The 21279-nt window shown below is 37.8% G+C and overlaps 3 protein-coding genes across 4 annotated transcripts; 2 read left to right on the forward strand and 1 right to left on the reverse strand.

Annotated features, from left to right (window-relative positions):
* Nucleotides 1-602: 602 nt before the first annotated feature.
* On the forward strand, nucleotides 603-12187 carry LOC123868349 (brefeldin A-inhibited guanine nucleotide-exchange protein 1). The gene is made up of 3 exons (XM_045910837.1): nucleotides 603-1123; nucleotides 1882-6731; nucleotides 10500-12187. The coding sequence occupies exons 1-3, from the start codon at nucleotides 1000-1002 to the stop codon at nucleotides 10638-10640; spliced, it is 5115 nt and encodes a 1704-aa protein (XP_045766793.1). The 5' UTR covers nucleotides 603-999; the 3' UTR covers nucleotides 10641-12187.
* LOC123868350 lies at nucleotides 2188-21239 on the forward strand. Its single transcript, XM_045910838.1, has 3 exons — nucleotides 2188-2198; nucleotides 10677-10680; nucleotides 18678-21239. Exon 3 carries the CDS (start codon nucleotides 19379-19381, stop codon nucleotides 21038-21040), a length of 1662 nt encoding a protein of 553 aa, XP_045766794.1. The 5' UTR covers nucleotides 2188-2198; nucleotides 10677-10680; nucleotides 18678-19378; the 3' UTR covers nucleotides 21041-21239.
* LOC123868352 (actin-related protein 2/3 complex subunit 1A-B) lies at nucleotides 12164-13875 on the reverse strand. Of its 2 annotated transcripts, XM_045910843.1 has the most exons (4): nucleotides 13710-13875; nucleotides 13484-13579; nucleotides 13327-13404; nucleotides 12164-13247 (listed from the first exon to the last, which is right to left on the reverse strand). In XM_045910843.1, exons 3-4 carry the CDS (start codon nucleotides 13397-13399, stop codon nucleotides 12202-12204), a joined length of 1119 nt encoding a protein of 372 aa, XP_045766799.1. In that variant the 5' UTR covers nucleotides 13400-13404; nucleotides 13484-13579; nucleotides 13710-13875; the 3' UTR covers nucleotides 12164-12201. The 2 variants fall into 2 exon arrangements, with proteins under 2 accessions (XP_045766799.1, XP_045766798.1); XM_045910842.1 differs by lacking the exon at nucleotides 13710-13875 and having other exon boundaries at nucleotides 13484-13694.
* Nucleotides 21240-21279: the final 40 nt, after the last annotated feature.

Here is a 21279-nt window from a genome sequence, read left to right on the forward strand (position 1 = left end):
AAATATCGAAAGACGATAACAGATTTGAGCATTGAGACTTCAAAGTAGAGAGACTATCCTAAATTTTGGGAAACCTGTTGTCATCCGATATTTTTAAGTTGGCCAGGTTACGTTTTCTGTTATGCACGCTTCATGCTTGTGCCAAACAACAAGCACTGACAAGTATATGGACGGGTGTTTGCGTGCGCTTGCCAACGCTTGTCGCTGCAACTGCAAGCCAAACCATAGCCAAAATTGGGTATAAAAAGTACTCTGTGGTGTTTGCCGATACTTGCTGACTTGCTGTATGTTGTTTGATGGTTGTTTGCCACAAGCATGAAACGACTCCATGAGACTGTTATACTTTCGGGTTTATACTTTTAGTGGTTTATTATAAGCTCTGGGTACTAGTCTTTTAAATAACAACTGAAGATTTGAACATTTCCACAGACCAATCGGACCACGGCACCGCGGACGAATCATTTTATTCGCAAAGTTGAAGGTTCGCTTCGCAAACAGTCAGAAATTCAGAAATTATACTTGTCTGTGGTCAGAACGTGAACGCACTTTTGTGACATATTTTACAAAATTAATTACGCACAAGTGCTGGAAATACTGGAAATCAATCCTAATTTATTTAAAAAATGAAAACAGAACTGTATATGTGATACTGTTTTATTCGTATTTTCTTCTTTTCATATTTTAAAATTTCAATACAATTTATTTAAAATTGACTGCATATTACTGCTGATGAACGATGAACGCAACTTTACAAATTGTCATGTTTGTGATGAGGTGTGAAAAGATCTTCGTTTTGCTGAAATGAAATGATTTCACGTAAATTGCAAGTTTAATAGTATTTTGTGATGTCAAACTTGTACTTTTAAAGAAAGTGCAGCAAAATCTACGAATACAATACGCCAGTGCCTCAATATAAATGCAACTTAATAAATACGAAACCACCGTACACCTAAGTCGATTCCGATCGGATCGAATGGAGTGATCAAATAGAAACTAACGATGCAAACCAATCTAAAAACTAAAGAGATGTTTATAGTCAGAGCCTTGGAAAAGATACTAGCCGATAAGGATATCAAAAGGTCCTATCACAGCCAGTTGAAAAAGTCCTGTGAAGTGGCCCTTGGTAAGTCACCATTTTGACACTTTCATGATAAAGATAAGCTTGACATCAATATAATATTTATATGACTACGATTTGTCTAATTAAATTAAGCCGCAAAATAAACTAGTTTGTTTAAAAGATCACATGAAAAATGTGATTGGTTTATGACCTTGACCATTGAGTAGAGAGGACACTTATTGTGTTTTATTGATGTTGTTTTGCATAATAATCGCACGCTAATAGAGTTACGACGGTAAAGTGGTCATGGATGTCTTAACTCAAGCATAACACCCAAGTTTTTTCAAGTAGATATCTATACATTCTTTACCTTATCATAAAATGTACTTATAGATTATGAAATCCAAGTAGAAAGCAAGGACGTTTACATAATTTTCAATTAATATGGCCTGTATAATTAAATCAAATTTTTATACATAGTAAAGTTTTGATAATGTGGCATAGTGGTGAGTGGCAAACTTTGTATATATGTCATGCGAACATCAATCTTTTAATCTATGTCAATACAAATGTCTATCTCATGAGGTGTCTGTAAATGTTATGGTGGCAATAAAAGTATCAACTTGTCTCAATTCAACAATAGAGTCTTAAAATCCAGACAAAATAGGAAAAACCTTGGACACAGTGCTGCAATGTTAATGTTCATGTATGTATGTAACAGTAGCTATAAATATTGCCTCATGTTCCAATACCATAACCCCAACCCTTAACTATAATATGACTACTATTTTCAATCAATTGCAACTGGTTGTTTGTTTCAGAGGAAATAAAAGCAGAACTTAAAAATGGAGGCCAGGTGGAATCGCCGGAGAGTCCATCATCAGGCACTCTTCCGCTGCCCAAGAATGATGCAGCCAACATTATCACTGCTGAAAAATACTTCCTTCCATTTGAACTGGCCTGTCAGAGCAAAGCAGCCAGGATAGTTGTTACCGCACTAGACTGCCTACAGAAACTCATAGCCTACGGACATCTCACTGGAAACATTCCAGATTCAACCACACCCAGAAAACTGCTGATCGACAGGATTGTTGAAACCATTTGCAGTTGTTTCAACGGCCCTCAGACAGACGAAGGAGTCCAACTACAAATTATCAAAGCCCTCCTAACCGTTATCACAAGTCAACATGTTGAAGTCCACGAGGGAACTGTGCTACTTGCAGTTCGCACTTGTTACAATATTTACTTAGCGAGCAAAAACCTTATCAACCAAACAACAGCCCGAGCAACCCTCACACAAATGCTAAATGTCATCTTCACAAAAATGGAAAACCAGGCAATTGAGTCCGAGCATAATAGTAACCACCCTGAACACCATAAAATACCCAATGGCAACCTTCCAACAGATGAATGCCCGACTCAAACAAACAAGGAAACAACTCCACAGGAAGAAGAAATTGATGAAGTTTTAGAAGCCAAAATGATTGCAAAACAAATAGTTGACTCTGTTATAGACAATGCAATCATTATTGCTACAAAGAAAAACTCTGAGGAGTGCACTCCCAATGGTCCAGATAATATTGAAAATCCCTCAGATAATTGCAGCATTTCTCTAGAAAGTAATGGCCAAGCAAACACTGAATCATCCATGACAAGAATTCCATCGCAAGAAAGTGTTGATGTTGCATCAGAAAATGACAACTCTGTAACAGCTAAGTTTACACATGTCCTGCAAAAGGATGCGTTCCTAGTCTTCAGGGCTCTATGTAAGCTATCCATGAAGCCTTTACCTGATGGTACTCCTGACCCTAAATCCCATGAATTAAGATCAAAAATCCTCTCTTTACATCTACTTCTTTCTATCCTACAAAATGCTGGTCCTGTGTTTAGAAACAATGAAATGTTCATAACTGCAATCAAGCAATACCTCTGCGTGGCATTATCAAAAAATGGAGTCAGCTCTGTGCCGGAAGTGTTTGAACTGTCTCTAGCCATTTTCTTGGCCTTGCTACAAAACTTTAAGGTCCACCTCAAAAAGCAAATTGAAGTATTCTTCAAAGAAATCTTCATGAATATTTTGGAGACGTCGAGTTCCTCATTTGAACACAAATGGATGGTCATCCAAGCCTTGACAAGAATATGTGGAGATGCCCAAAGTGTTGTGGATATTTATGTCAACTATGACTGTGACTTGTCGGCTGCCAATTTATTCCAGAGGCTAGTCAATGATGTGTCTAAAATTGCCCAAGGAAGGCAAGCTTTGGAACTAGGGGCCACACCAAACCAAGAGAAATCTATGAGAATCAGAGGCCTCGAATGTCTGGTGTCAATATTGAAATGTATGGTAGAATGGAGTAAGGAACTCTACATCAACCCCAACATGCAAACTACACTAGGAGAGAGACCAGTAAAAGAAGACACAGACCATCAAAGCATGAAATCTCATGGAGGATCAAGTCTTAGTCTGGTTTCTACAGGATCTAGTAACATTGGCAATAGAGAGACTCTAGATTCCCCTGAACAGTTTGAAGTTTTAAAACAACAAAAGGAAGTATGGGAAACAGGTATAGATCTTTTTAACAGGAAGCCAAAGAAAGGAGTAACTTTCTTGCAAGACCAAGGATTACTAGGAACATCTACAAAGGAAATAGCTGAATGGTTATTAACTGATGAAAGGATAGACAAAATATTTATCGGTGAATATTTAGGTGAAAACGATGATCATTCCAAAGAAGTCATGTATGCTTATGTGGATTCAATGAACTTCTCTAATATGGATATTGTAGCTGCTTTACGACATTTTCTAGAAGGCTTCCGATTACCTGGTGAAGCTCAGAAAATAGATAGGTTAATGGAAAAATTTGCTGCCCGATATTGTGAATGCAATCCCAATAACACATTGTTTATGAGTGCCGACACAGTTTATGTGTTAGCCTTCTCAATAATAATGCTCACAACTGATTTACATTCTCCACAAGTGAAAAACAAAATGACAAAGGAGCAGTACATCAAACTGAATAGTGGCATAAGTGACAATAACGACCTCCCGCGCGAGTACTTATCTCAGATTTACGATGAAATAGCTGGCCACGAGATTAAGATGAAAACCATATCTAAACCAGGAAAACACCTGTTCTCCAATGAAAAGAAACGTAAACTTATCTGGAATATGGAAATGGAACAGATATCCACTGCTGCAAAGAATCTGATGGAATCTGTGTCACATGTTCAAACACCGTTCACTACCGCTAAACATGTGGAACATGTGCGGCCAATGTTCAAAATGGCGTGGACGCCATTCCTGGCAGCCTTCTCAGTGGGGCTTCAAGACTGTGACGACCCTGAGATCGCCTCCTTATGCTTGGATGGCATCAGATGCGCTATTCGCATTGCGTGCATTTTCCATATGTCCCTGGAAAGGGATGCCTATGTACAAGCTTTGGCAAGATTCACATTATTGACTGCAAATTCGCCGATCACGGAAATGAAAGCGAAAAACATTGACACAATAAAAACCTTGATAACTGTTGCACATACTGATGGAAACTATCTAGGATACAGCTGGTTGGAGGTTGTCAAATGCATTTCACAGCTAGAACTAGCACAACTTATAGGGACCGGTGTGCGGCCGCAATTCCTATCAGGATCGGGAAGTAAACCACAACCAGATGCACTCAAATTCAGCCTTATGGCATTAGATCCTAGTGTCAAAGAGCATATTGGAGAGACAAGTTCTCAAAGTGTGGTAGTGGCTGTGGATAGAATATTCACGGGATCGACTAGACTCGACGGAGACGCGATTGTTGATTTTGTGAAAGCCCTATGTCAAGTTTCATTGGATGAGCTCAGCCATCCCACGAATCCCCGCATGTTCTCGTTACAAAAGATCGTCGAGATCTCGTACTACAACATGGGCCGTATCAGGTTGCAGTGGTCTCGTATTTGGCAAGTTCTCGGCGATCACTTCAACAAAGTAGGCTGTAGTAGCAATGAAGATATCGCATTTTTCGCAGTCGATTCTTTGAGACAACTGTCTATGAAATTTATAGAAAAAGGTGAATTCGCTAATTTCAAATTCCAAAAAGATTTCTTGAGACCATTCGAGCATATAATGAAGAAAAATAGTTCGCCGACAATACGAGACATGGTGGTCCGATGTATCGCACAGATGGTCAACTCTCAAGCGCCGAACATAAAATCCGGTTGGAAGAACATATTTTCGGTATTTCACCTCGCGGCCAGCGATCAAGACGAAGCGATCGTCGACTTAGCATTCCAGACTACGGGCAAAATTATAACAGAACTGTACGAAAAACAGTTCTCAGCCATGATCGATTCATTCCAAGATGCAGTCAAATGTCTGTCTGAATTCGCGTGCAACGCTAAATTCCCCGACACGTCCATGGAAGCGATAAGGCTGGTTAGGTCTTGTGCGACGGCCGTGGGCACGTCGCCGCACCTGTTCGCCGAACATGCTGGGCTCGAGGGGGAGCCCGGTGCGCCTGAAGTGGACAGGGTGTGGTTGCGAGGATGGTTCCCGCTTCTGTTTTCCCTTTCCTGCGTCGTGAGCCGGTGCAAGCTCGACGTGCGAACGCGAGGCTTGACCGTCCTCTTTGAGATTATCAAAACTCACGGCGACTCATTCCGTCCGCACTGGTGGAGAGATTTATTCAACATACTGTTTAGAATATTCGACAACATGAAACTACCAGAGCATCAGCTGGAGAAAAACGAATGGATGACTACGACTTGCAATCACGCGTTGTATGCCATCGTAGATGTCTTCACGCAATACTTTGACATTCTCGGCTCGCTTCTTCTAGAACAATTGTACGCACAGCTGCACTGGTGCGTCCAGCAGGACAACGAGCAGCTCGCCAGGTCGGGTACCAACTGTTTGGAAAATCTAGTCATATCCAATGGAACCAAATTCGGGGAAGAAACTTGGAGTAAAACCTGCCAGATTATGTTGGATATATTCAACAGTACTTTACCTACAACGCTACTCACATGGAAACCTGACGAGAACGACGACGGCGAGACGCCGCAGGTGCGTCACGGAATTCTCAAAAAACCTCAAGGCGGCGATGAAATTAAATCTTCGAACCGCATTTTCAACAGCCTCCTAATAAAATGCGTGGTCCAATTGGAACTGATACAGACGATTGACAATATTGTCTTTTACCCTGCTACGTCTAGAAAGGAAGACGCGGAAACGTTAGCGCTAGCCGCCGCCGAATTGACTGGTGGCATTCCCGGGACTGAGCAGGAATGTCAGCGCGAAGAGCAAGGCATGTACCGGTTACTGAGCTCGCCGCATCTACTGAGACTCGTGGAGTGCTTGATGTGCAGCCATCGATTCGCGAAGACGTTCAACACTAACAACGCACAAAGGAATGTGCTCTGGAAAGCTAACTTCAAGGGGTCTGTGAAGCCGAACATGTTGAAGCAAGAGACCCAGTCCCTGGCTTGTGTTCTTCGGATACTGTTCAAGATGTACAGCGACGAGGCGCGGCGCGGCCACTGGCCGGCCGTGCAGAAGAGCTTGATCACCATTTCCCGCGAGGCGCTCGAATATTTCGGCTCGTTGACGAGCGAAGCGCACCGGGACGCGTGGACCTCGATACTACTTCTCATCCTCACGAGAATCCTCAAGATGCCCGACGAAAGAGTGAGTACTTTTTTTATTTATCATCACCATCATCATCGTCAACCGAAAGACGTTCACTGCTGGACATAGGTCTCCAATTCTCCTACAGGTTTCCTTAAGATCGTGGAAACTTCTAGCTCTTATAGTTGTTTAGTGGGCTACCCATAAAGCGTGGTTTCTTAATTTTTGAAAATTACAATTTATTTCATTTTTTTTTTATTAAAAAATAAGTCCATATTTTTTTAACCCTGTATGAGTAGTATACTTGTAACTCAAATCTTTTACAATTACACACTAATTACACTAGTTGCACGCTAATTATTTTACAAACAGGTATACAATCTTTTGTTACGAAAAGTCAGGAATGCTGTAGGTATTTGCTAATCTCAAATTCTTGCCTTTTGGACAATAGGCCCTCGTCTGCGCTGGCTCTTAGTCATTTAGGAATTACCTATGAAGCAAAGAGTCCAAGAAAGACGATGTACGCATACAAATTATAAGCTTTTATAGATAGACGTTTTCCTTTGCAATGCCCGCGCATGCGCAACGGAACTTAAGTTTAATATTCAACAGCAATGAGTGATGACGAATTAGATTAAGTATAAATTCCACGCTAAGGCGTACTCTAGCCATCATTATCATTTTAATCTGTATGCGACTGATAAGATGCTAACATGATAATATTATTATTATTTAGTTATTACCACATAATTATACAAGTACATTGACGTTCTATAAAAAACCGGCCAAGTGCGAGTCAGACTCGCATTTATACTTGAGTATTTTTTTAAATATTTTGTAGGGATGAATCAAAAACTATTATGCATAAAGATAAATTAAAATCTGTTTGAGAATGTATAGGTAAAGCCCTTTCATATGATACCCCACTTAGCATAGTTATCTTGCTTTGAAAATTGTAAATACTAATTATTTGATCATTTAAAAATTTTTTTTGTGATGTTACCACAAATTCACAGTTTTCGGACTTTTTCCTTTACTTGTGGTATAAGACCTACCTACCTGCCCAATTTCATGATTGTAGGTCAACGGGAAGTTGCCTGTTGGATAAGTTTTCTTGCCAGATATGAGAGAAGACGGAGAGACAGACAGACAGACAACAAAGTGATCTATAAGGGTTCCGTTTTTCCTTTTGAGGTACGGAACCCTAAAAACGGTCAAGTGCAAGTCGGACTCGCACACGAAGGGTTCCGTGCCATCGTACGATTTTTTCCTGATACCAACTATGTAGGTATACTGTACCAAGTACACAATGACAAAAATACATAGTAATATTATAAATGCGGAAGTGTGTGTCTGTCTACTACCGGTTCAAGACCCAAAAGTTAAACTGATTTCGGTGAAATTTTGTACTTACATCCCAGGGACGGAGATATTCCACTTTCTATCCCGGAAATCAAAGTTTCCACCGGTTTCTTAAAGGCCCATCCATTCAATCGATTTTCATGAAATTCGGTATGACGGTATTTGCGTCCCAGAAATTGGTACAGGCAACTTTTTACCTTGAAAAATCAATGCGTTTTCATCAGGATTTTAAAAAACCTAAATCCACGAAGTTGTGGGCATCATCTAGTAGGTAAATAAACGTGTCCTATTTCTCCATGATAAAACCAAATTATTGTGTTGTGATTAGATTGACATTGTTGCTTAATTGATTTCATGTGTTGTAGTGTAAAATATTAACAATGGTTTTGCTAAAAAATCCGGCCAAGTGCGAGTCGGACTCGCGCACCGAGGGTTCCGTACTCGGGTCTTTTTTTCGACATTTTGCAACTGTTGTGCATAAAATAAATAAAAATCTTTTTTAGAATGTACCTACCTAAAGCCCTTTCATATTATGATACCCCACTTGGTATTTAAATACATTTTTTTTAATGATGGAACCTCAAATTCACGGTTTTCGGATTTATTCCTTTACTTGTGCTATAAGAACTACCTACCTGCCAAATTTCATGATTCTAGGTCAACGGGAAGTAGGTACCCTATAGGTTTTCTTGACAAACTCTACGGACGGACGGAAAGACAGACAACAAAGTGATCCTATAAGGGTTCCGTTTTTCCTTTTGAGGTACGGAACCCTAAAAAATTACAATTAAAGAGTGAATCCACCAGCACCTACTCGTAAAATCTTCGATGTGTATAAATAAAGATACTATACACTATCCACGGAATGAAGTTAGTATAGGAGTCTCTATTACGAAATCTCATACAAATGACAGAGACGAAAATCTCCACACATTAAGAGGGCTCTCTCCGTCATTCGTTTCATACAATCGTAGTTTCAATTTCATTTGAATATTAAGCAACCAAAGTCCATGAAATTTTGCAGACATATTCTAGAAACTAATATCTGTGTCTGTGGTTTTCCAGATTTCTGTTAAAATATTCGGTTTCAAAGTTACGCGGTCTTGAAAAATTTCATAGAAATCTTTGAGCCCCTGTAATTTTAAAACTAGATATTTTTAGAAAAATCTAAAACACCACAGAGACAGATATTAGTTTCTAGAATATTTCTGCAAAATTTCATGGACTTTGGTTGCTTATTCAAATAAAATTGAAACTACGATTGTATGAAACGAATGACGGAGAGAGCCCTGTTAACCATTTTGAGGCACCAACATGTTTTCAAAAAACATTCGAAATTGAATTCGAAAACATTGTTTCGTTTGTGATTGTGATTGGTTGGTGTATCAAAATGTCAAAAAACGCCCACTGAGATTTTTGTCTATGTTATTTGTATGGAATTACGTAACAGAGAGAGCCCTATTATACTAACTTCTTTCCGTGGATTGAGTATAGTCTTACAAGTCCATAACATTAAATTACTTAAATGCCTTAGTTTTAGTAAAGCAATATCAACTCTTAGGAAACACAACTGAATCAATATTGATTTAAAAATAAAATAAATTAAATTCTATAAGTACTTATCTACATAATTTATGGACGTTGGAAAATATTGTGTTCGTATTTATGTACTTTTTATTTTACCTTCATATAATTTAATATACTAAGTACATGATTTTTGTAGTTTTTCCTTGTATTCAGGAAAGAACTGTATAATGTACCTATGTAGTATGCCCGCGACTTCAGAGTGACGCTAACTGTACTTACATTTTTTTTAATTCAGATACATGTTAGCCCTTGACTGCAATGTCATCTGGTGGTAAGTGATGATGCAGTCTAAGATGCAGTCTAACTTGGAAGGGGGTATGGCAGTTTTTCATTAAATCCATACCCCTTAGCACACGGCATCGCACCGGAACGCTAAATCACTTGGCGGAACAGCTTTGCCGGTAGGGTGGTAACTAGCCACGGCCGAAGCTTCCCATCAGACCAGACCAGAAATTTATATAAAATTCCGTACCTCTGTCGGGAATTGAACCCGGGACCTGCCACTAATAAGACCACAGCGCTTACCACTGCACCAGAACGGTCGTTGTCATAAAAATTACTCTTATGTATATAACTAATACCTACTAATTAATAATTTCAACACTAACTTCACGGCTCACGAGATACAGCCCGCTGACAGACAGATGGACGGACAGCGGAGCCTTAGTTGAGACTTGAGCCCCGTTGGCACCCTTCGGCCACGTAACCCTAAAAGACTATGTCCTAAAATTAAAAAAAAATATGTTTTTATTCAGTTAGACTTTTACAAGTACTTTTGAATCGTCAAAAGCATGTACCACTGGTTCGGAACGCCTTTCCTATCGAGAAGAACCAGCAAGAAACTCAGCGGTTGCTAAAGAACCAAATGTATTTTTCCAGTTTGCGGCGCACGTATCCAGCTACTACCCCATGCTGTGCGAGGTCACCTGCTTCGACCTCAAGCCCGAGCTGCGCACGGTGCTGCGGCGCGTGTTCATACGCATCGGGCCCGTCTTCAACATTATATCTAACACGCAATAAATTGCTTCTTGGTTTACAAACGAAATGGCCTTATAGTTTAGTAGGTTAAAGTATGACTTTGATTGTTGATAAATAATAACTATGGGTGCTCGCGTAAAGCAGGGTTCCGGTACCTACAGGCTGGTGCGGGTACAATGCCCTCATCTTATATTATAACTATTACCTGTCTATGTGAGAGCTCATAAGATAATATGGGGCTATTTTGCCCGCAACAACCTTTAACTATCGAAAACTACCTCTTTATTCCAGCACCGTAACTCGAGCCAAGTATAAGTTTGGTATCTGTAGAACGCACTTGTTAAAACAAGACAACGCTATACCACTGGCATAAATCTGACTCATTTAAACTAAAACTTAAGTTTGAACAAAGTCTGAGTGCAGTCTACAGATCTCAGCTAAAAGTCAGCGCAAACTGGGCAGCAGAATGCTCCAGCAGTTTTCTAAATAACTGACTGACTGATCCATTGCACAGCTTATTATTGAGAGACTCAATAGCTCAACGGTTAAGCTGCATGAGACGGGTCTGCCCGCGAAATTCAAAAATTTAGTTTTTCGCAATTTGTAAACTAATACGACAAAGTAGGCTTATGGCATGGTTTATATAAAAATCTTTACTTGAAAGGGGACAGTTTTATAAATTAGTTTATAGTATTGTCTAATTTGTGAGTAACTCATTATTTTGACTAGTTTCTTAAACAACACTTTCGAGTAAAGATTTTTATGTAATCCTGTGAAGATGATACTGCCATTGTCGGAGTTAGAATGCCATAAGCCTACTTTGTCGTATTCATTTACAAATTGCGAAAAACCAAATTAAATTTGAATTTTGCGGGCAGACCCGTCTCATGCACCTTAAAGGAGCAGACTGAAAATCGACAGGTCTGCGGTTCACCAGTTGCACTATTGTCGTATCTACTCCTAGCACAAGCTTTACGCTTAGTTGGAGGGGAAAGGTTAATATTAGTCATGATTAACATGGCTAATATTCCTTTTTTTTAATTATTAATTTATCAATGAAAACTGCTCTAGCATTTCGCTGTTCACCTTGTGCTGACTGTAAGGGAACTTATATGATAAAATAAATAGTGTTAAAGTATTCCTAACTAAGCAGAATGTCTGTTGAGAAATGAAAACATTTGTTAATTTCGTATAATTTAATGTAATGACAGCATCAGTACTTCACTAGTATTAAAAGTGATCTATTATACTTAGGATGTAGTACATAGTCTTATTGTCTAATTTATATAAATTATTTGATCATCAAAGTTAAAATTAAAAATGTATAATAAAAAAATTCATAGATGTTGTACCTATAAATTATAGTTTATTCTGTATATTTGAAGTTTTTACGATATTTGGGAGGCTGATTTCACTCACCGCTGCTACTCGCTTTCTCTTTTGTTTCTAGCTAGACTGATCAAACTGTGATTGTGATGTTTTTCACAGCTTTTCGTGTGATTTTTCCTTTCCATTTTCTTACTGAGTGATTTCAGAACTCGCAAGCAAACTGATTATATTGTCACTTATAAATAAAATAATACATTTAGTGAACGCTTATAATTTATATCATAACGCGGTCCTCGAAAGCCTTTTCGAGTGTTGCGATGTCCCATATGACTAGTTGGCCATCCAGGCCCGAGGTGCTAAGCTTGACGGCATCCGCTTTTGTCCCTTTATACAAATTAATGCATGTTATAGCATTCTGGTGTATAGAGTCCAAGTAGGTATCGCTGGTTTCGATTCTAGCGTGACGATCCAGAGACTGGAACTTCTTCATAGCGGATAATCCCCCAGACTCTTTCCTCTGTGTATTATCTAGTTTGGCAACAAATTTAATTTCATCACCCTCATGGCAGTAAAGTAATGGAATGCAGCTATGTCCCGCCACTATCAGGTTACTGTTGGAAATCCAAATGCAGCCCAAAAATGGCAGATACTCAGTCTTAAGTTTAATCACTCCTTTTCCCTGTGTTGCATCGGCTACATTGATTGAGCTATCGTGGCCTACCCAAGCGACTTTATTCCCATCCGCAGAAAAAGATACACTGTGCACCCAACCACTGCCTGTCGAACGAAACTCTGCTAACAATTGACCCAAAGGTAACTTCGAACCCCATACATTTGGCCCAGGCTGATCTTCAATATCTTTGATATACGCTGAGAAAACTCTCACTTTAAAATCAGTAGACCCAGCAACAAGTAAAATATTATTAGGATGCCAATCCAGAGTGGTCACAGTTGAACGAATCGGTTTCTTAATATGCTTGGACACCCACCAGTTGTTTTCTTTCTCAAAGTAACAGATGGAGATTAATCTAGCGCCTGAACCCACCGCAAACTTATTCTCCATGGGGGACCATTTTACACAAGTGGCAGCTCGGTTTATACGTAACAGTACAAGAGTAGTGGTCCATTTGCCATCTTCCCCTTGAGTCCAAACATATGCATTGCGGTCCACAGAACAGGTGACTATTCGGTTAGTGTTGGGAGCCCAGTTGATGCCCATAACTCTCATGTCATGTTCAACTAGGTTGTTGGTTTGCTTCCACTCGCTCCCTTCCTTTTGGTAGATGTGGACTTCATTGTTGTTGGGAGAGAAGGCAATTTCTGAAAGGAGTAATAAGTTTATGTATAATTATTATTATTAAGTACTTGTTTCTATGTGATGTTCCAATACTATACTTACGATTTCGCTCCTTGTTCCACGCATGACAAGTTATCGGGGCGCATGAGTCACCGAACGTTAGTGTTTGAGACATTTTCCCTGAAAAATTAAAGAGAATAACTAAATATCTTACGATAATTAAATAATGGAATGATAATTTTTGACAATGAAGAATTACCTGAATAATATCAGTTCAAAATAGCGATGATGATTCATAGACGGCCGACGGGAGGTCGAAAGAGATTCGCGGACTCTGGGCAGTCTACGCGAATTTCTGCAAGCAATGTTTTATTGTGGAATTATTTTGATGTACCTACATAAATATTAAGCATGTTATATAAGCATAAGTATTAGAGCCTAGAGGTACTATTTTTATTTCATTAAATTATTTACTGAATACTGACCACCCAAAAAACCTAAAACCACAGACTAATCACCAATAACAAAAACAAAACAGAAACTGTGTTGTTGGTCTTGTTGGATTGCTGATCTGTTATCATGGATCAGTTGATCACATACTCTTTGGTGGCTATAGTGATACGTAACTTTTGCGGCTTGCCTCTTTGGTTGTTGCCAAGTTTACAGACCACCATTAACGACCTGCCAAGTTGAAAAGTCCTTGCCGTTTAAGGCAAAGAGCATGTAATTATGTGCTGGGCGCAAAAAAGCTGGAACCCAGAGCCGTAAAGCTAGTTCAAAAACAATGGTCAATGGTCTGTAATACTCTTTGCATCGGACTTCGTCTGTGTTGGTCATATAATCCTACTCTATGGTGTTGGTGTTAGCTGGCGGGCGCGCTCTGCCTTTTTGGAGTGTTTTTTTTGTTAAAACTGACTGGAAAGCGCTGTAAGGGGGTGCCGTGCCGTGCGTGTGTCGGCGAGCACCGGCACAGACGAGGTCAATACTTGTATAGTTTAAAACATAGAGTAGGATTATATTAGGGTATAGAGTTATCGCTCCCAAGAATTAGGCGTAGTATGGAAGTCAGCGCTCCAAGCGATTGATGTACGAACTAATTTTCTCGTATATATACCTATAGCTATCACTGTCAATATCTATAGGTATAGCCCCCAAAGACCTTACATTTACTAACTAGACTGTGTACCAAAAATTTTTGTTAGGCTAAAATGAGATCTATTACATTATCTTAGGGTAGCTATTTCTATTATGATCGGTAGCTATCTAAAAGCGGTCTTGGTGAGAAGGCTTCCGGGGGTAGTGTGTCCTTGTCTGACGTCTTGCCAGCTAAACTAATTTATTGGGTTTGGTAGTAATGGTAGAAAATTTTATATTTAGTATTTTTATGATTTACCAAAACGAACAATCCATAAACTTTGAAACTCAATTTTAATATTTCTACAGTTTATATGAATAACAATTATCTCGTTGTATTTAGAAAATAATCCAATAATACTGAGTAAAAGTAGTACTTAAATGTTTGGGGCTGGTAATACTAAATGCAATATGGTGGTTTGTTTACTTGGTTGTTTGGTTGATTTTCGTACTTCGATTTGCGATTGTGTACATTTTCATAATAAACCTGTTTGTTTTTCATGAAAAATGGTGAATTCAAGTTGTGTGACAGGTGCAAAAATGAGTTTTATCCTGGTAGCAGCTTTTCTTTCCACAGGTAAGTAAAAACAACAATCATATTCTTTAGGTTAACCATGAATTATGTGGATCAAAGATTTTTCTAGTTTCGTAGAAGTAGGCAGATACGTCCCGACTGACTTAAATTGGAGATTTATACTAATAATCTACTATTATAATAAAAATGAATCTCTGAAATGTTTGTACGCGCATAGCTTCCGATCGACGGCACCAAATTGGATATTTCATTTTTTATTGTGTTTGTTAGTATCAGGAGATGGTTTTATAAAAAATATTATTCGAAATTCCCGGGCGAAGCTGGGTCGGGCAGCTAGTTTTTAATATAGAAAAATCTTAGTTCGAAGTTGGAAATACTGTCCGACGAACGGCGAAGCTCTTGACTTGCCCACTATTACTTACGGGTCCTAAACATAGCTGGTGTAATGTGGGTGATATTCACCTCTGCATACACCTTTGGGTAGGTACCTATATAACAAGGTTACACTATGTTATGTTAACTTAAGTTGACTCGAAGTTTTGTTGGTAACAGAAACTTAATCTATGTTAGTCATCATATTTCTTGTATTGTAGGTTTCCGAAGAATGAAAATCAGAAATTGATATGGGGAAATGCAGTGCCTGGAAAAATCTCAAAATCGTCTGTTATTTGCAGTGCGCATTTTAAATGTGACGACTTTATTCCTGGTTATGTTAGGAAAATGCAATGTATAAAAACAAATCATTAAATAATTATTGCAATTTTAGTCTTTTTTTTTCGTCTAGAATATGCATGACGTTCATTTGACATATCAATCACACTAATATTATAAAGGCGAAAGTTTGTATGTGTGTGTGTGTATGTTTGTTACTCCTTCACGCAAAAACTACTGAACGGATTTGGCTGAAATTTGGAATGGAGATAGATAATATCCTGGATTAGCACATAGGCTACTTTTTATCCCGGAAAATCAAAGAGTTCTCACGGGATTTCAAAAAACCTAAATCCACGCGGGCGAAGTCGCGGGCATCGGCTAGTCATTTAATAATAATATTATGTAGCTTTTTTGTACGGACTCAATACGGAGTGAAAAGTTAGTAAGGTTGTTGTCAAATTAACGGTATGTCAGATGATGCCTATTGTACAGAGAAGAAAAAAGTACTTCTGACCCTTATGAGTACGCAATAAGCTCGACCGAAGTTGCCGGCGCACGTGGGTAACGGTGTAACCTGCTTGCTATTTCACCTAAGATTGTGTGAGAAACAGATAGACTCAGTGTAGCGAGTACATGCGTACATAATATTTTCAGTTATTTAGGTGTAAAATAGGAGATTTATTGGAGTTTAGTAAAAGACGAAATGTCATTTTACTGCATCTAGTTAAAAGTCGGAGTATACAAAACAATATGTCCTGTGTTCTGTTTTATCATGGTCACCTAATTAGAAAGGGACACACTACCAACGGGAGCCCTCTCATGCGGACCGGCTTTTTCGCCATGGTGCACAGTCTAGTTAGTAGTGTAAGGTCTTTGATAGCCCCTTGCCCATTGTATTTAAAAAAATCAGGGAATATTTTGACACAAGTTTAACTCTTTAATTGTTAGTTAAATTACAAGATATTAATATATTTTAATATACTAAATGTATAATAATTAATTAACTTGTATCTTGTTATAACTAACATAGCTGAAAGAGTTAAACTTGTGTCAAAGCGGTATGGTATAGAAAATAAAATATAAATGATTCATTTTTTTCTTTTATTATAATATTGTAAAGCACAATTTTGGATATAATCATCCTCATTGGCATCCTTCTTCGCGCCACTAAAAATGCGATTAGTATTTTTACACCAGCCTATATAGGAATAAGTTGCAAGATACATCTATTACATAATCAGACAATTGAGTACCATGTTGTTTACATATTGTTATAAAATCGAAATTGCACTGGACAAGTATTAATGTTTTGATATAATTTTTTATGTTATACATGTTACTTTTTTTTTTAATATATACGTAACTACATCCTGAATGTTAGAAAACATCTCTACAGCTTTTATGGCTGGATATGTAAGAACATGTTTGCCTTTAATTCTTTCTTTACTTTTTATAAATTCAAAATTATTATGGTCATTGCTGTATAGATTATTCATACAAACTTTACAATTTTTGAACACATTCGTCCTAGCTTTTTTTATTACATACCCAGTAACATATTTTAAAACATCGAAAATTTTATCATCCGCCTTTTTTTTTTGTATGCCAATCAAGATATGGTCGTTTATTACTTCATCATATTCAATTTCAACTGGATCACTGTTTGAGGTTACCTTGGCTCTAAAAAAGATTTTTTTTAAGGAGTTGAACAACATATTTTTGGCAGAATCTGCTTCACAATTAGACCCTTTGGAGTGGCTGGATAGATTATTAATAAGCACAGCAGCAAAGGCAATTTCGAAGCCAGCACACGTCGGATTTATATTTCGTACGCCGTGGCTTCGAATAGAGCCAAAAAAGTTCTCCAAAGGATCTTGATTGAAATGCCTCATCCAAAAGGCCCTCAAACAGTGATCCTTGAGCAACTTCTCTTTCAAATAAATAACATTTTCGATTGTCCAGATCCAATTATTTATAGATGGGACACTGCAACTTTTCCCATTCCTATCTACAAATTTCATAGATTTCAAGACTTCTTTTGCTTTTGTCCAAGTTTCTTGATGACTGGATGAATGAGTCACGGGCCCAAGCAATGGTTTCCCTGGCTTTTTTACTGAGTTTCCAAAACTTCCATTCATCGAGTCGAAAAGTTCATCAAAAAACTTAATTAAATCCGCAGTTTCCCTACTCTCTTCAGGTATTATTTTTTTATCTGTAACAAAGTAAATAAAAATATCTATGTAAAATGATGCAAATATTAATATTCTAATCACACTAATTTTATAAAGGCGAAAGTTTGTATGTGTGTGTGTGTGTGTGTGTGTGTGTGTGTGTGTGTGTGTATGTTTGTTACTCCTTCACGCAAAAACTACTAGACGGATTTGGCTGAAATTGAGAATGGAGTCAGATAATATCCTGGATTAGCACATAGGCTACTTTTTATCCCGGAAAATCGAAGAGTTCCCGCGGGATTTCAAAAAACCTAAATCCACGCGGGCGAAGTCGCGGGCATCGGCTAGTAATGAAATATATCTGGGACACCGGATATGAAACTTGTTTCTATTATGGCGCATACAGATAGAGCAGTGAAGGCAAGCAAAGGCAATTTGCTATACGTAAAGTTCTATACAATCAATCTCTATTTTTATAAACAGTTATCACACTAATATTATAAAGGCGAAAGTTTGTATGTGTGTGTGTGTGTGTGTGTGTGTGTGTGTGTGTGTGTGTGTATGTTTGTTACTCCTTCACGCAAAAACTACTGAACGGATTTGGCTGAAGTTCGAAATGGAGATAGAAAATATTCTGGATTAGCACATAAGCTACTTTTTATCCCGGAAAACCAAAGAGTTCCCACGGGATTTCGAAAAACCTAAATCCACGCGAACGAAGTCGCGGGCGTCGGCTAGTCAATCATAATTTTAAACAAATTAGTTGGATCGGACCGTCAAGCTGACATGTCGCAAAATCAGCTGTTCCTTATATTTAATTTAACTTTAAGTAAATTTAAATAGAAATATGTGAAAAAACCAGTGTGAAACTGTTATTAATGATTAAGTGATTATAAATATTGTAATAAATCGTGACATGCAACTATAAATAAGCGACACAACCAGACAAAGGACTCGAGTACAGAGGGCGGCTGCCGGTGTTTGAAAATTAACTGCTTTAACCGGGGGAGTATTGCTTTTAGTACCTAATTTAATCTTATATTTTATGTATTTGAATGTTGTTTTACATAATTAGGTTAGGTACTACACTCACAACTCTCATTTTCTCGACAACATCGAGCCACGCCCCTCCTCACATTAGGCAAAAACCTTTCTCCACTTACTTGACAAATAGTGGAAGTATAGTTGGAGAATAACGAATGCTGCCTCAGACAACACTAACATTACACAATACTTACTCACAACTCTTCATTTTCTCGATAACATCGAGTCACGTCCATCCTCACAATAGGCAAAAACCTTTCTCCACTTACTTGACAAACAGTGGAAGTATGGTTGGAGAATAACGAATACTGCCTCAGACAAATTACTAACATTACACAACACATAATATATACAAAGTCTATCGCTAAATAATAACTTTTAAAAGTAAATAGGTACAAAGTGCACACCATATTATGATATAATCTTTTGGTGCAGTTAGTGTAGGTGTAGACATACCAAATTATTTATATAAATTTTATCTCTCTAAGTCTGTGAATCTTTGTCCTTTTTTCTCTGTTTTCTAAGACCATTCTGTCTCCATATCCTGTAAACTTTTATTTCTATTTTCCTTCACTCACATATATTATTTGGTGTGTTTCAGGATTTTATATACACAATGGCACCCACAACCAGGAGGGCAGCAGTAATGGAGGAGCAAGAGAAACTAAGAACTGCCCTCCGGGAACTGAAGTCGCTGAAACAGCTAAATGAACAGTTGTTGAAGGAACAAGAGGACAGTGAAGTTGAGTTAAGAGCCATTATTGCCAAGAACACTCAATTGAAGGCTGAACTAGCTGACTTGAATAAAGTTCATACTCTGGTACTCGAGGAACGGGACCAACTCCAGGATGCAGTTGGCTCATTCAATCAGTGCATCCAAACATACGATGAGGCTCTTAGCAAGATTTCTATGTTAGAGAATGAATTGAGTAGGGCTCAGAAAACAATTGATGACCTTCAGTCTCAATTGCAAAGTTATGAAGCAAAGGACACAAATAACTTATATGACGAACTGCTCACTTCATCCTCAATAGCGCCAGTAGTGACCATCGATCTGACATGTGACAGTCCTTGTGCTAGTGATACTAATCCACTACGGGAAGATAACTTAGTAAACTTAAATAGCCATAATAAAATAAAAAAATATATTAAACTTAACAAAATTATCAGGAAAACACAAAGATTGACAAAATGTCATAAAACCTATACAAGAAATATTTCATCATTACAAAAGGAACGTTCCCAATTAGTAAATAAGCTTGATGCTTGTTGCATATCCTTAACTGAACTGCAGAATAAATATGATGTGGATGTTCAAACCCTAAATGATGAAATTTCCAAATTGACTCAGTCTCTTCATAAAGTTACCGACCTATACGAGCTGTCACAAAAACAGGTCCATGAGCAAATACTGGCAGCGGACCAATTGTTAACATTAAGTAACTACAACATGGCTCGTTTTGAGTCATTAACAAATAGGTATGATTGTTCTCCAAATGTACCTATAATTTGCCAAAATAGCCCTACAGTGCTCCCTGTGAAAGCAGATACTTGCCCAGAGCAGTGTAGCATAGATGTTACGGTTCCTTCATCAGACAATATGAATCCCTCAACTAAGCCAATAAAACAAACTGTAATTATTTCTGACAGCTTAGGTAGAGGGCTCGGCTCCATGATGAGCTATTACTTAAAACATTCAGTGATTAATAGATGTTCCCCTGGTGCTACTTTTTACCATTTAATTAATAATTTAAATGAAAAATCATTGGATAGCAATACAAATGTCATATTGTTGTTTGGGGACAGTTTACAAGTCAAAAAACAACAGATTGTAAAATGCATTCAAAAATTACTAATTTTACATGAGAAAACCAAATGTAAATTTGTCTTGTGTGCCTTTCCTTATTCTGGTACATTTAATAAACAACAAAATGAGAATATACATACATTAAATTTGAAAATGTATAATCTGACAAAATATTATAGCGAAGCTATTTCTTACTTTGATATTAATAGTTTTACTAATAAGTTTAGATTGACCGGTGACAGTATGCATCTTCCAAAGAGATGCAAGATGCATATTGCTTCACTATTAGCATATAATGTAAATGATTCAGTTACAAGTGTTGTAACAAAGTCTCTTGACTCTTATACAAACCGTACGTCTAGTACTAATATTTTCTGTATTGACTCGAGTACTTCCAGTACTAATATTTCAATTATTGACTCAAGCAATGGTTTATGTACTATTAGGAACCCTACTGCTTGTTTAAACTAGATAGTAAGACAACGGAGGAGCTCTGTAAAATGAATACTGTACATCAAAACATACAGAGCCTCACCAGCAAGGATGGTAACAATTTTAAATTAAGTAGCAACACAACAGACAAGCAATGTATGATTAATCTTGTACACCAAAATATACAGGGCTTGTCTGGAAAAGAATATGAAATTGAACTTTTTATAAAAAAATTAGATATCGATATTCTATGCCTTACTGAGCATTGGCTCAATAGT

Source organism: Maniola jurtina, chromosome 9, assembly GCF_905333055.1.
Source record: "Maniola jurtina chromosome 9, ilManJurt1.1, whole genome shotgun sequence".
NCBI classification, from domain to species: Eukaryota; Metazoa; Arthropoda; class Insecta; order Lepidoptera; family Nymphalidae; genus Maniola; species Maniola jurtina.

Coding starts and splice junctions, on each gene's coding strand:
- LOC123868349 (XM_045910837.1), top strand. CDS start 1,000: ATGCAAACCAATCTAAAAACTAAAGAGATGTTTATAGTCAGAGCCTTG. Junction 1,124..1,881: donor GTCCTGTGAAGTGGCCCTTG/GTAAGTCACCAT, acceptor TGTTTGTTTCAG/AGGAAATAAAAGCAGAACTT. Junction 6,732..10,499: donor TCAAGATGCCCGACGAAAGA/GTGAGTACTTTT, acceptor GTATTTTTCCAG/TTTGCGGCGCACGTATCCAG.
- LOC123868352 (XM_045910843.1), bottom strand. CDS start 13,399: ATGTCTCAAACACTAACGTTCGGTGACTCATGCGCCCCGATAACTTGT. Junction 13,248..13,326: donor GTGGAACAAGGAGCGAAATC/GTAAGTATAGTA, acceptor TACTCCTTTCAG/AAATTGCCTTCTCTCCCAAC.
- LOC123868350 (XM_045910838.1), top strand. CDS start 19,379: ATGGCACCCACAACCAGGAGGGCAGCAGTAATGGAGGAGCAAGAGAAA.